We start from the raw sequence: 13,523 nt of genomic DNA, 5'->3' as shown, positions 1-13,523 counted from the left end.
TTAATATAATATTTCTGCTGTTCAAGCCACAGTAATAATAGGTTGAATGTACATAATGTTGTGTTTTTAATACAATATGTTCTTTTTTATTTAAAATGACTGCTCTTCGAGCTACAGCTGATAATAGTTTTTAATACGTTTCAAAATAAATCAAAAAGACAAGACTCACGGTTATATCTGTGTATGCAAATGATTGGAGTGTTGGCGGCAGGTTTTTACTGCGACAAAAGACGTTCGGTCTGTTTGTTAGCTCGCGAAGTATGTCGACAGCAAATATACGTAGACAACGATCGGGCGGTGTCGAAAACTCGTCCTCGATGGCTGAATCGTTAAGTTTTTATACCTCCGATGATCCTCAACAACAAACTTTAATGACGCAGAAATAAAGACGGCGTATCACAAATATCGGCGGCGGCGGCATGAATAGCGACGGCGACGGTTTATCCGCAACTATTCGGACTTCGGAGACATACGGCTTGACCAATACAGTGGTGAGCTGTATCACCGTAGAGTCCAAGGTAGCAGGGTGTTGGGGAAGTTTTCTTCCTCTCCTATACCTTGAGTGTGTAGCTTGAACAGTACGGGCGAACCGTACCACTACTGACACTGGCGGGTAAAGAGAGAAAAGATGATACTAAGTGCGAGGACTCCGCGGCGGGATCCTCTAGGCGGCGACGATTAAGTTAAACTGATAACGTGAAAAATGCGGCGGTCGGTGAATCGGTCGGATCGGTAATGACGTACGTATCGTATGGTGTCGTGCCGGCGGCGTGTCTCCGACCGGTATATCTGTAGTTCGTGAACGGTAGATAACAGGTAGTTGGGCTGTTACTACAATGTACTGTTAGTGTATTTTTTTTATGTTCGCGGTGTCGTTGCGTGTATTGGTGTACAACCATTCATTCTGGACTCGTGTACATTAATTTGTACATTTATTAGATTATCGAGTTGTGTTGTAGTTTTTACATAATGTCCTAAAATGTTGTGTCGTCGTAAAGAGGAGCTCACGGCCCGCACTCTATACTGGTTCCTTGTTACTCACGATGTAATCATTTTACCTCTGATATATATATTAATCATCGACTAGTATGTTATTGCGTGTGTATTTACTTTATTCAATACTGATAGATGATGAATCGATCATAATATGTCATTATATATTAACAAAACGTCATTCAACTTGAAAACCAAAATGTACCTACTATGTCTGGTAGGTACTATGGCATTGTGGTTGACGCGTCCGGCTACTCTTAGAGAGCGCTAGTTATTTGTATAGGCCACCCGTTTTGTCCCGTTACATGATTAAGTATCCTCACTTGCATTGCAAGGTCCATAACATTACTCTCATTTATCACGACACGTAGTAATGTAACACCAAAAATATTGAAAAAAAAATCAATATTAAAAACCGATTGGTTGAGTTAACTCTATTATATTATAATATGAAATATGAAATAAAAGTACATAATATTATAACAAACCAATCTTTCATGATCTTTGCACTTTGCACAGTTAATGTGATAAACATTATTACGATATTACAAAATATTATTATAGTTGAAAAGGTGTATATTCAACGTATAAAAAAATATTATCTAAAAATGCTAGATATAAGTCGCATCAGTGGCGTAGCCAGAATTTTATTTTATTTTCATTTTTTAAATATATATTTACACAGAGTTGATTTCACTAGGGTTTTACATAAATTAAAAATACTGATATATAGAGGTTTTATTTTAGGTTTCAGTTCTTGTATCGAGTGTGCGACTATACAAATATGTATTTGCACCTAACTTCCATAGACCATAAAAATAATTTTGAATTTTCTTAAAAGTAATTTAAATAGGATCAGTTTATTATACTGTAACGTCACAGAATTTTGAGACTTTTTATTAGAATATTACATAATATCATTATTATGATCTTATAATATGTCCACGTCCTTTTATTACTCATAGTATTTCCATAATCTCTATTATTATGCATGCGCTCATTAAATATTAAAATTACAAAAACACTGTTATGTAATACTAGTCCCCTGACCTCCCCCACATGCAGTGTCCATAGCGTTGATGTCACAGCGGGCGCTCCGCCGTTGCTGTCGGGCGTCGCGGTCGCAGCTGTTGGCGCATACGAACAGGGCAACCTGTTTCCCCACTATATACATATTATACGAAAGTTCCCGACGCGACGACTCTGACCACCCCTCTACCCAAGAATCTCAAGACGCCGGAACGGCCTACGACCAGCCACCGACGTCTACTGCCGCACTGTCTGTTTTTCACCACCATCGATGACCGATCTTCTGTTGTTCGTTTTTTTTTCTGCTCAACACCATTGACTCTCGCAACACGTCTCCCGGACTCGAAATTCTTTTTTTTTGTTTTCGCAAGTCGGCGGAATACTACCATGATGGGCTGAAGCGACGTCATAGGCTCGTGGTGGGCGAAGCCATCTCCAACATCATCAGCTCAGTACAAACAGTCGTCGTCAAGTATTATTTTTCCCCCAACATTTCCTTTTTTTTTTTCATTCTGATTATGCATCACCATCATTTCTTTTTTATGTATGCTCCGATTTTCCTAAGAGATGCCCCGGTAACCGTCATGCGGAGCCGTGGGTCGTTTCCTTTTATAAATATAAATGTATAATATGTTAGATGTATGTCATACCGACATATGATGGTCATTATGTGCTCGGTAACCGCTCGCCGGAGCTGTAGCATGATTATTTTTATTTTTATCCATTACATTTCCTTTGTAATTGCCATATGCCAAATTATTATATATTTTTTGAATTGTAATTGCCATGTACCTAATGTTATATTATTTTATTCATGTTGTTTAAAACACAACATTTACTTATAAGATAAGCGCGTAAAATATAACCATATGATAACCTTATACTTTGTCACATTTTTTTTTATCAATAGTATTTTTTACTTTTCCCCCTTTTAAATAAATCTTTGAGATTCATATCCCACTGCGTGTATAAAAGCCTGCAAGTTCCACCGACTTGGTCTTCGGGTCAACACGCGGTGCGGCCTGCAGATCACGATGTAAGTGTTCCCCTTACATTGTGGGTGGTTTATAGGGCCTTAAAAACTCTATATCCTCACAATACGTTAACACAAGACGAAAGACATCTATAATATAATACGAAACACCACATGGGTATATTGTACAGGTATTATCGAAATCTGGTAATAAAATCAATAGAATCATAAAACCTCCAAAATTGATGAATTATATCACTGACTTGTAGTAGTAGTTTTCGATATTATCTATGCTATTTATAGTACGTAACCCCGTAATAATAAGGCACTATTCATAATTACATTTTCATTTAAACTGTACAATTCCTAAGTGCTCTCTGACATAAAAAATAAAGCTTTTATAAGTTATTAAAAGTATTTTTTCAGTTATTTAGATTTCGGTAGGTAGCTTACAAAAACCTAGATTTAAATTATTTATTAGATTCTGAACGAAGTGAAGAATGTATTGATTTTACAATGATGTGTGTGTGTTTTTTTTTTGTGTCTGTGTACAGCATAACTAGTCGAAATAATGCTTCAATTTCAAACTTTGTGAGTGGTTTCCGATGTAAAAGTGAATATCTTTAGTGCATTTTAGTGGTCAAAAGTAAACATTTTCCAACAGTTTTAAAAAAAATCGAAAAAAACAACAAAAAAAATGACAGAAAAACGGGAATTTTTACGCATTTATAGACCACTGAAATTTTCGATTTTTCTGAAAAATTTTTTTTGAAGTGCCGATAAAATCTTTTTGGCCCAATCAAAATACTTGAAAATTTGTTCCTCATAAGTTATTCTTATAGTGATTAAAAAACTATAAGAATACATAGGTACAATTTTTTTTATTATCATTTGAAGTTCAAATTTTTACGAAATCTGTCGAAAACACGAAAATTTGCAAGTAATTTTGAATTTGAAAAATCATAAAATTATATATAATTGAGTTTATAACTAAGGATTAAAAATACAACACTAAGATTTCCATTAGTTTTCCTTCAAGTAGCTATAGAAAAAACTTGAAAAATCATTATAGGAAAAATTTTAAGTGCGTTTGAATTTTTACGAAATAGCGTAACGATAACGATTTATCCTTAAACGATTTTAAATATTTGTCATTATTCAAAAAGTATAAGTCCTAGATACTTGAAAATTTTACCAGTTATTTAGATTGGTATTTTCTTTACATGATTTAATTTTCAAAATATTTTTACTTTTTTTGAGATATTTATAGACAACTGAAATTTTCAATTTTTCAGAAATTTTTTTGAAGTGTCGATAAAATTTTTTTGGCGTTATCAAAATACTTGAAAATTTAATACAAAGTTTTTCATAAATTATTCTTATAGTGATTAAAAAATTATAAGTATGCATAGGCACAATTTATTTTTTATTAGCATTTGAAGTTCAAATATTGACAAAAATTCGTCAAAACCATGAATATTTTTATGTCTGTCATCACGTTTTGGGGCAGTAAAAGTGCTTCGATATTTGACTTCAGTACCTTATTCGATCAGAAAGTGAATCTAGTTGGTACTTTGGGGGTAAAAATAATTTTTAAATAATCGGGATAAACAAACTAAATATTAAGGGAAAAACGGGAAATTTTACGCACAATCCGTTTTCGACAAAATTTGATTTTTGATGTAACTTTAAAACAAATGATCATTGGTAGGTACATGAAATTTTCACTGAATGTTTATATAAGTATTTTCTATCCACCATGAAATTTTCAAAATTTAAATAGAATATATTATCCTAGACTGACAAATCATCTCCGTTCAGAATCGTTTTTCGTATACAATGATACCTATCATTTTATTTTTTAGTGGAATTCCCACATTGAAAGTCTTATTCAATTCAGACTTCCTATAACTATTTCGTTTATTTCATCATTCATCACACATAACATATTTCATTTAAATGTTAGAAAAAAAAAAATCAAAATATCAATAAAATATATTATGTAGTATTAAATTTCTGAATATTATTTTATGAAAATGTTTTCCGGTCAAATGAAATATATTTATGTTAAAATAAAATTTTAATCAAACTTAATTGGTTTTTATTTTATCTAAACGTAGGAGATTATTGTTATGAGTTAATTTTTTTATCGTCATCTAAAATAATGTTTTATCAACTATTTGCATGAGATGAATTAGCACATGCATATTTACTGGTATGCTGAATACTAATTTTATCATAATAGATCTCCATTAAGATTTTTCGGGTGCATTAGTAATCTGGCATACAGCCCATAACATGATCCAGGTAAAATTTATTTAGATCTCTACATTTTGGTCCTACTTACTTTTAAAATTAATCTTAATGTACTCACCATTGCATAAATGACGCTGGCATAACATCCTGTTCTAAGCGACTGAAAACAACAGCACGATTGGAGAATGGCCATATTATAGTGGAAAAGCAATTTGTTTCTTTTAAAATACACTATGGTTAAACATTACTCCAATCTAAATTGATTCTGTAAAGCAAAAAAATAAAATTATATTACATAATTCCTTGAAAAATATTTACGTTATTCACTAATTATAATGTATGAAGGTATAAACAAAATATGTCGACAATATTAAACGGTTTAAAATAAATTGCTTTTGTTTACTGTTAAGCTCAAATAATATTTCTACATTCGTTTTAATGTATACCCGCTGGACCGTTTAGTGTAGTAGAAATCGCATAAATTATATTCCCATTGCTTTTCTGTCATATTACTATGATTAAGTCCAGGGAATTAATATAATCAGAAATTATTTTTAATAACTCTAAAATCTTTGAAACTCACTGTTATTATTACATTTATCGCACTCGGTCTTTCACATTATATTGATTACTATTTTAAAAATAATTCACTAAACATTAATGTTTTTTCGTTTAAAGAGTTTGCAATTAAATTAATATTTTTAGTTTTATGTTCCTACTTAAATTTACTGTTCTATTGGTACTATTTACAATCGATATTTGTAGTTAAATAATTAGCAGAAGAGGGAAAATAAAATGAGGTTCATAATGGCACGTATAAAAGTTATACAACTATAATACCTGGGTTCAAGTTTGATAGGATTGAATTATAGGTCTCAAACTATTTTAGTTATATAAGTATTTTCAAACAAAACATAGAGTATCCTATAATTATAAATATTAGAGCACAAAAAAAATACCTAATTCTATTAATATGGTTCAATCAATATACATTTATTCGTCAGCTAATTGTATTCTCACCAAAATAAAATGTTCCGATTTATATTATAGTCATATAATATTGTTTATATTGTACAGAAAACAAAAGTCACAAATAGACAGAAATTAACAGTGAGATAATGTATTTTTTAACTAATAATTTATATTTTGTTGTACACGATGAATAGTGACATAAGCGCAGTAATTTTAATTAGTTATCATTAATTCATCATCTAAATTCCTAATATTGTTGTATTTATTATTTTTTCATATAATCAAATAAAAACAGTTTCAATCTAATTATAATTTTTTTTATGAATTTAATATGTTTTTACACTCGAATAGATTTCTAAATCTGTTAACATAATATTATTGCTAACTAATACCTACTACATCAATATTATTTATAAACTTAATCATACATTTTTATAACACTATATTTAAGTGTGAACGCGGATAATTTCCAATCGTTACATTTCTAAAATAAAAGTATAAATCGTGCCAGTCATACCACAATCACCAACCCAAGTATTATAAATTGCTAACCCAATTTATAAATTACTTTTAAGCGAACCAATAACAATATTTTATGACTTAATGATTAGTAGCTCAAGTAAAAGTTTTGTTGAAAGCATTATCTTTTCAAATCGTTACCAATTTTTAAAATTTAAAAAAAAATAAAAATAAAAATCGTGATAGGTACATTAATTAAATCAAAAGTGACGATGGAAAGATTACCGATAATGACGGTTCAAACACTGCAGTATTGACCTAAAGCATATTTTTCGAGAGAAAAAGCACAATTAATGTTAAAAACGTCGTAGTATTGAAAAATATATTTTAAAATCATAATATATATGTACACAGAGCCACAAAATCACGGTGTTTTTATGCACGTATATGCATATACAACATATATCATAATTTTATTAGAAAGCTAATGTGGTAAACCAACAATAATAGTAAATTCTTCCATCTATACGGTGTGTCTATGCACTGGAGACTAAATTTGTAGGAAATAATTAAGTTTGAAATTTCCAGTCAGTCAGCTTAGACGAGGAAAATAAATAAGAAAGCTGCAGAAGCATAAAAAAAAAATATATTTAAAATAAAAATATGTAAAAATGAAGTTTGGATCAATAATATTGTAAAAGTTAGCAAAAATAAAAAACACTGCTGAGTTTGAATATAAATTTAAAATCTTTCAACAATTTAGGTACCAACATTTAATTTAATTTCAGATTCTGAACGAAGTGATGAATGTATTGATTTAAACGTGATGTATGTTATTTTTTTTGTGTCTGTGACTCTGTGTATTACATAACTAGTCGAAATAATGCTTCAATTTCAAAATTTGGGGGTGGTTTCTGATGTAAAAGTGAATATCCTTGGTGCATTATAGAGGTCAAAAATAAACATTTTCCTTATGCATTGTTCTTATTGTAGCTAAAAAAAATTAAAAATCGTTAGTCACAATTTTTTTTATTATCATTTGAAATTCAAATTTTTACGAAATCTGTCGAAAATGCGAAAATTTGCAAGTAATTTTGAAGTTGAAAAATCATAAAATTGTTTGTGTTTATAACTAAAGATTAAAAATACAACACTAAGTTTTCCATAAGTTTTCCTTCAAGTAGCTATAGAGAAAACTCGAAGTATCATAATAGGAAAAATTTTAAGTGCGTTTGAATTTTAAATTTGTATGAAATAGCGTACCGATAACGATTTATCCTCAAACGATTTTAAACATTTGTTATTATTCAAAAATTATAAGTCGTAGATGCATAAAAATTTTACCAGTTATTTAGATTGGCATTTTCTTTACATCATTTAGTTTTTAAAATATTTTGATTTTTTTTAGATATTTATAGCCTTCTTAATCTTCAATTTTTCTGAAAAATCTTATATTGAAGTGTCCATAACATTTTTTTGGCCGAATAAAAATACTTGAAAATGTAATACAAAGTTTCTCATAAGTTATTTTTATAGTTTTTAAAAAATTATAAGAATACATAGGCTCAATTTTTTTTTATTAGCATTTGAAGTTCAAATATTTACAAAAAATCGTCAAAACCATGAATATTTGCAAATTATTTTGTAGTTCAAAATTCTTAAAATTGTTTGTATTTATATCAAAGGTTAAAAAATTCAACACTAAGTTTTCCATAAGTTTTTCTTCAAATAGCTATAAAGGAAATTTGAAGCGTGATTATAGGAAATATGTTTTGAGCGTTTGAGTTTTAAATTTTTATGAAATCGCGTAACGATAACGATTTATCCTCAAACCAGGTATATGTATATCTATGATAATATAATGTATTATGAATTATGATAACTACATGCAATGTTTTTGGAAAAATTGATTAACCATGCCTTATGTAAAATGTGTTCTAATTGAAAAATAAAATATATGTTTCAAAATAGAATATAATAAGTGACAATATTTAAATATAATATATCCTAGACTGACATATGATCTCCGTTCAGAATCGTTTTTCGTATACAATGATACCTATCATTGCATTCAAATCTAACCTACTCTAGTCATAGGTCCACCCCAACCCCTAATGTACAGCAGAGCGACATCCACTTAACCGTTTTTTTTAATTTTTATTAGAGAATATATAATCTATACACTAGGGCGTAATAAGAATATGTGCTACAATATAATTTAAGGATAGCATGATATAGGGCGAGGGAAGAAACCATCCATTGATCGCACTTATTTATTTAATTTAATAAAGAATAAATTGTTTATCAATTGTTATCAATTAACATATATTAGTATTTTTATTAGTTACAAGAATAAAAAATATATAATATATTGAATCTTTATGAGTTGATTAATTTATTGTATAACACAGTCATAATTTTATTATTCCAAAATCAATTAATATTATCGAAATTATTTGTATACATTATTTTTATAGTAGTAATTTTTTTAATGGTTTTTTTTTTTTTTTTTATTCACACGACCCATTTTTAATTCCTCATTTCAAAGAAGAATATATTAAAATAATACTGAAGCTACTTATATGAGTTATATGCAATTAGATTTTTATGGTTTGAAATAATCTGAATAATATATTCACGTAGATTTACCAAACTAAATAATATATTAGTATGATTATAAAAAATTACTATTGATACCTATTTGTTTACTTTTTTTTTTCGTTTTAATACGCCTTTGCATTTCTAACAATGTGATGAATAAAAGTTGTATTGCGATCGTCAAATTAGGACGTCATGTTGATTTCGTATTACATATATCTATATATATATACAAGGTAGGTGTAACAAATAGAACTAACTTTTGGACTAACTTTTGTTCACATTTATATTTTTTAATATTTTTTTTTTTGTTCATTAAGTGAACCTAGCACTACATGTATAATACATTTTTTATATTTTATTTTTTAGTATTGAAAAGAAATTAATTTAATAAAAAAATGTTGGATAAATTCAAAATAGCCTATTTGTGAATTTGATTATAATAATAGTTTTGATGGTAAAAAGATTTATCTAAGTCAAGTACCTAGTTTATTTTTTAGAATTTTCTTTAAAATCCAATTTTTTTGGTTAAAATAATTTGGAACGCAATAATTCTTAAAAAATATGGTTATCAAGAATTTTATGACATGAGTATATTTCTTAAATTATTTATTTATCATATAATATTAAAGAATTTTGTCATATGATGAATTGGCATAATTTTTTTTTTGTCAAGTCTTTCTGTTACATGTTAAATGTATGTCAAGGAAAATGAAAGTTCAGTATAAATATTTAAATTTCATATTTTAACCATAATTCGTCGAATTTACCTCGACTGTAGGAAAAATTTATATGATAATATTATGATCAGTAATCCTAATTTTGATTTTAAGTGATAAGTATCGAGAATGGAAAATATTGCAATTATTCATAAACGCTCATAATTGCATTTTTAATTTTAGTATTTTACACCATTCACCGCATGATGTCAAATCGTAAACGAATAATCTATAAAAATCCACACTAGCTTATACACATAAAAACTAGAAAATAATTTACCAAATAATACACTTTTATTTTTTTTTTATTAAAATAATTGTTTAGTGAAAATATCTTATGTGGAGATATTTTTTGAAAGTGTAAATTACATTCTTAAAAACATAATCCTGTCCAAGCAAAACGCTTTGAAATTTAAAAAACAGAACAGTTTGATACAAAAAAAAAAAAAAACTATTATAGATTTATATGTTATACAATATTACACTAATATTATGCGTAATGAATTAATCTCATCAACGCTAAAAAGAAATGCGTCACTTACTACTGAGCATGATTTAAGATATACAGGTTGCACAACGACCTATGTTTAATAGCGTCCCGCAGTGACTTTAAAAATGACACTATAACACAGCCGTCAAAAATAGAGCATTAGCGCTCCCGGTGTCGAAATAAGCAAAACGCCTATGATTAAAGATCTTATATTATTATCTATTTCGAAATTTTGCCTCGTTTTTTTTGTCATTTGATTCAGCTTCTGATTTTATACTATTTATTCTATTATTATACTTGAACTTGGACTTGAATATTTTATTTTATGTATAACAATAAGTAAAAGACAATCTTATATAATAATTTAAAATAAAACTAATTTCCTTAGATAATAATAAAAATTTTCCCTACATGTGGCGACACTGAAATACAATTTTCCCCACAAGGAGCGTTGAGAGTTAATTTTTTTGAAGTGTCAGTTCTTGAGTCACAATATTTGTCTTCGTTGTGCAACCTGTATATCTTAAATCGTGCTACTGAGATGTGTTAGTAAAAAATAGGCCAAAACACTCATTGCAATAATTATATAAATCATTTTTATTCGTCTTTTTTTTAAAATTGAACAATATACTTTAGTTTTTGGCCACATAATAAGTTTTTATTTCAATGACTATAGGCAAGCTACATATAGATATGTATTTGATTCAAATAATAAAATCACGGTAAACAGAAAAACTTAACTAGGCTACAACTATAGTACTATCAACTACACAGACAGCAGTTTTTATGCACTAAAAATTGATTTGGATGGTTTTATACATGTGTCATTTTATTTTTTTCGGACATTTATGTATTTTTCTATAATTATTACACGTGCACATGTGTTTATTAATTTTGTCATTTGTTATTATCACGTAAAAGCTTCACTATTTATTGTTTTATGTTTATGTACCTATTAAGCTTATTATTCTAATAAATAATTAATGACGAACAAAAATTGATTAATATACAAGCTATCGATGATGGTTTAATACTCATATTGTATTTAAATTAAATTGTTAACTTTTAAACAAAATCGTTCCATTTTTGGTGGAATATTATACTAAAAATAAACGTGCTCTGTATTCAAAAATTGAAATAACATTTATTCAGAAAAAAAAAAAAAAATCAAAAGCCCGATATATATTTTAACTCAGTGCCATAATTCAAGGATACAGGAATTTACACACATGACATAGAACAAAAATAATTTGAATAACAATATAATTGGCAACAACTTTCGTTTGAAAACTTTCATGGTATAGAATAATTATGGTTGTTTATTCCCGGACTCGAAAATAATAAAAAAAAAGTAAACAAGCCAAACAATATTTGTCAGGATGTTTTTAAGTTTGACTTTTGATTCCATCTAATCGCGTGTACACAAATATCGACTTTGGAATGGTTGTTATTCGTGTTATGCTGAATACTACAGCTCAAATATTTTGACTATAGCAGAGAAAGCATTATCATTGGTCTAAAAGGGTCTCTTTGTTGTCAAGGTTTACAAAACGAAACATAAACTTTACAAATATTTACCTTTATTAAGGTTTCTGGGTGAAATGTTAATATTTACCCTATTAATTATTCTTCTATACCGTTTGAAATGTGGTGTTCGACGTGTTAATAGTGACAACTATTAGGAACAAATTTACTTTTTGAAAATTCCTTGACAAACATTAATAGATTTTTAGCAGTTTATCAAGCAATATTTGCCATTTAATAGTTAGTTATGTGTTTGCTTTTTTTTATTTTACTAAATACGCTATAAAACTTTTTTGATACGCTATTATTAAACATATTATGCCAAATAAATTTCAACCGATGAACCGATGATTTTAAATTGCGTTCCGAGTTGGTAAAAAATTGAACAAATTTCTAACTTTGAGAAGACATGAAAACTTGCAGATAACAATCAAAAACGTAGTTTTATATTATCACTTGTCAATATTAATTTTTTAACATTTTATTACTTTTAACATTCTAATACATCATGAAGACTTGTATAGTGTACCTAATTCATATTGACGAACGTGGTGTAATTCCCATTTCTTTTCGCAGTTTGTGGTAATAATATAACTATCATGTGTAAAGCAGTGACATAGTCAGGGGGTGTCCCCGGTCGGCTATATTCATTCAAAAAATATATACATTAAGTAATTGAGATTTCTACAAATTATTTTATCACAATATATGATTTTAATTCATATTTGATATTATTAATATATACATTGATGGCTACAAAGGAAAATTAATAAAGCACCCTCTCCTGAATGTCTTAGATAAATATAAAATTAAAACACCCACTAAAAAAATCGTGGTTACGAGCCAGGTGTAAAGTAGGTAAGTATAAAAGTACCTTGTAACAATTAACTTTCTTATTACGTTGTAAGTGACGGATAGATTAAAATAAGTAAAATAATATTATGATCATGCTTATGTACAGTAAAGGCTTAATTTAAACAACTTTAATCATGTTGAATATTACTTATAAATTTCAATTGGAAATTTAATTTTAATGTATTTATGATTATGTGCTTTAGTCGCTTTAGACAAATCAAATATTATAGCAATGGAATTGTATTATTCTGAAGCAAATATAAACTATTTAAAACTATAAATAGTGTCCTTCGAATTTAAATAAATTCTATTTAGGGCATTATACAAAAATCATTTTAAACATTTTAGTTGAAATTAAAACGTATTTTATGAATACCAATAATTAAACATTTGAAGATCTTACAATACTTGTATGGATAAGTTTACGAATAACTGTAATCATTTTAAAACCAGTTTCCTATTATTTTCTAAATGCATATCCTAAAATCATACTAAGAAATAGTAGTATGTAGTCGGAATTTGACTTTCGTAAGTACATCGCCAGATCGCCTAGAAAATATTTTGTTCGAACTACGTTAAGCTGGATCGCCCATGGTAAAGGACAAATTGTGTCTTAAAGAAAAATATACACTTTCATATAGTTGTACAATATATA

At 28.1% G+C, this 13,523-nt stretch overlaps 1 protein-coding gene across 1 annotated transcript in view; it reads right to left on the bottom strand.

Moving 5' to 3' along the window:
- Nucleotides 1-13,523, bottom strand: part of LOC149054365 (uncharacterized) — a 208,630-nt gene that overhangs the window by 168,688 nt on the left and 26,419 nt on the right. The window contains exon 2 of the mRNA XM_089230331.1: nt 5,370-5,516. Within this exon, the coding sequence (XP_089086457.1) occupies nt 5,370-5,444 (75 nt within the window). The 5' untranslated portion in view covers nt 5,445-5,516. The remainder of the gene's footprint in view (nt 1-5,369; nt 5,517-13,523) is intronic.

Source organism: Diuraphis noxia, unplaced genomic scaffold (genome assembly GCF_037042655.1).
Source record: "Diuraphis noxia isolate RWA-SAM2 unplaced genomic scaffold, SU_Dnox_SAM2 contig0007, whole genome shotgun sequence".
In the NCBI taxonomy this organism is placed as follows: Eukaryota; Metazoa; Arthropoda; class Insecta; order Hemiptera; family Aphididae; genus Diuraphis; species Diuraphis noxia.
Note: the sequence above shows the minus strand (reverse complement) of the source record. Positions and strands in the feature narration are given on the sequence as shown.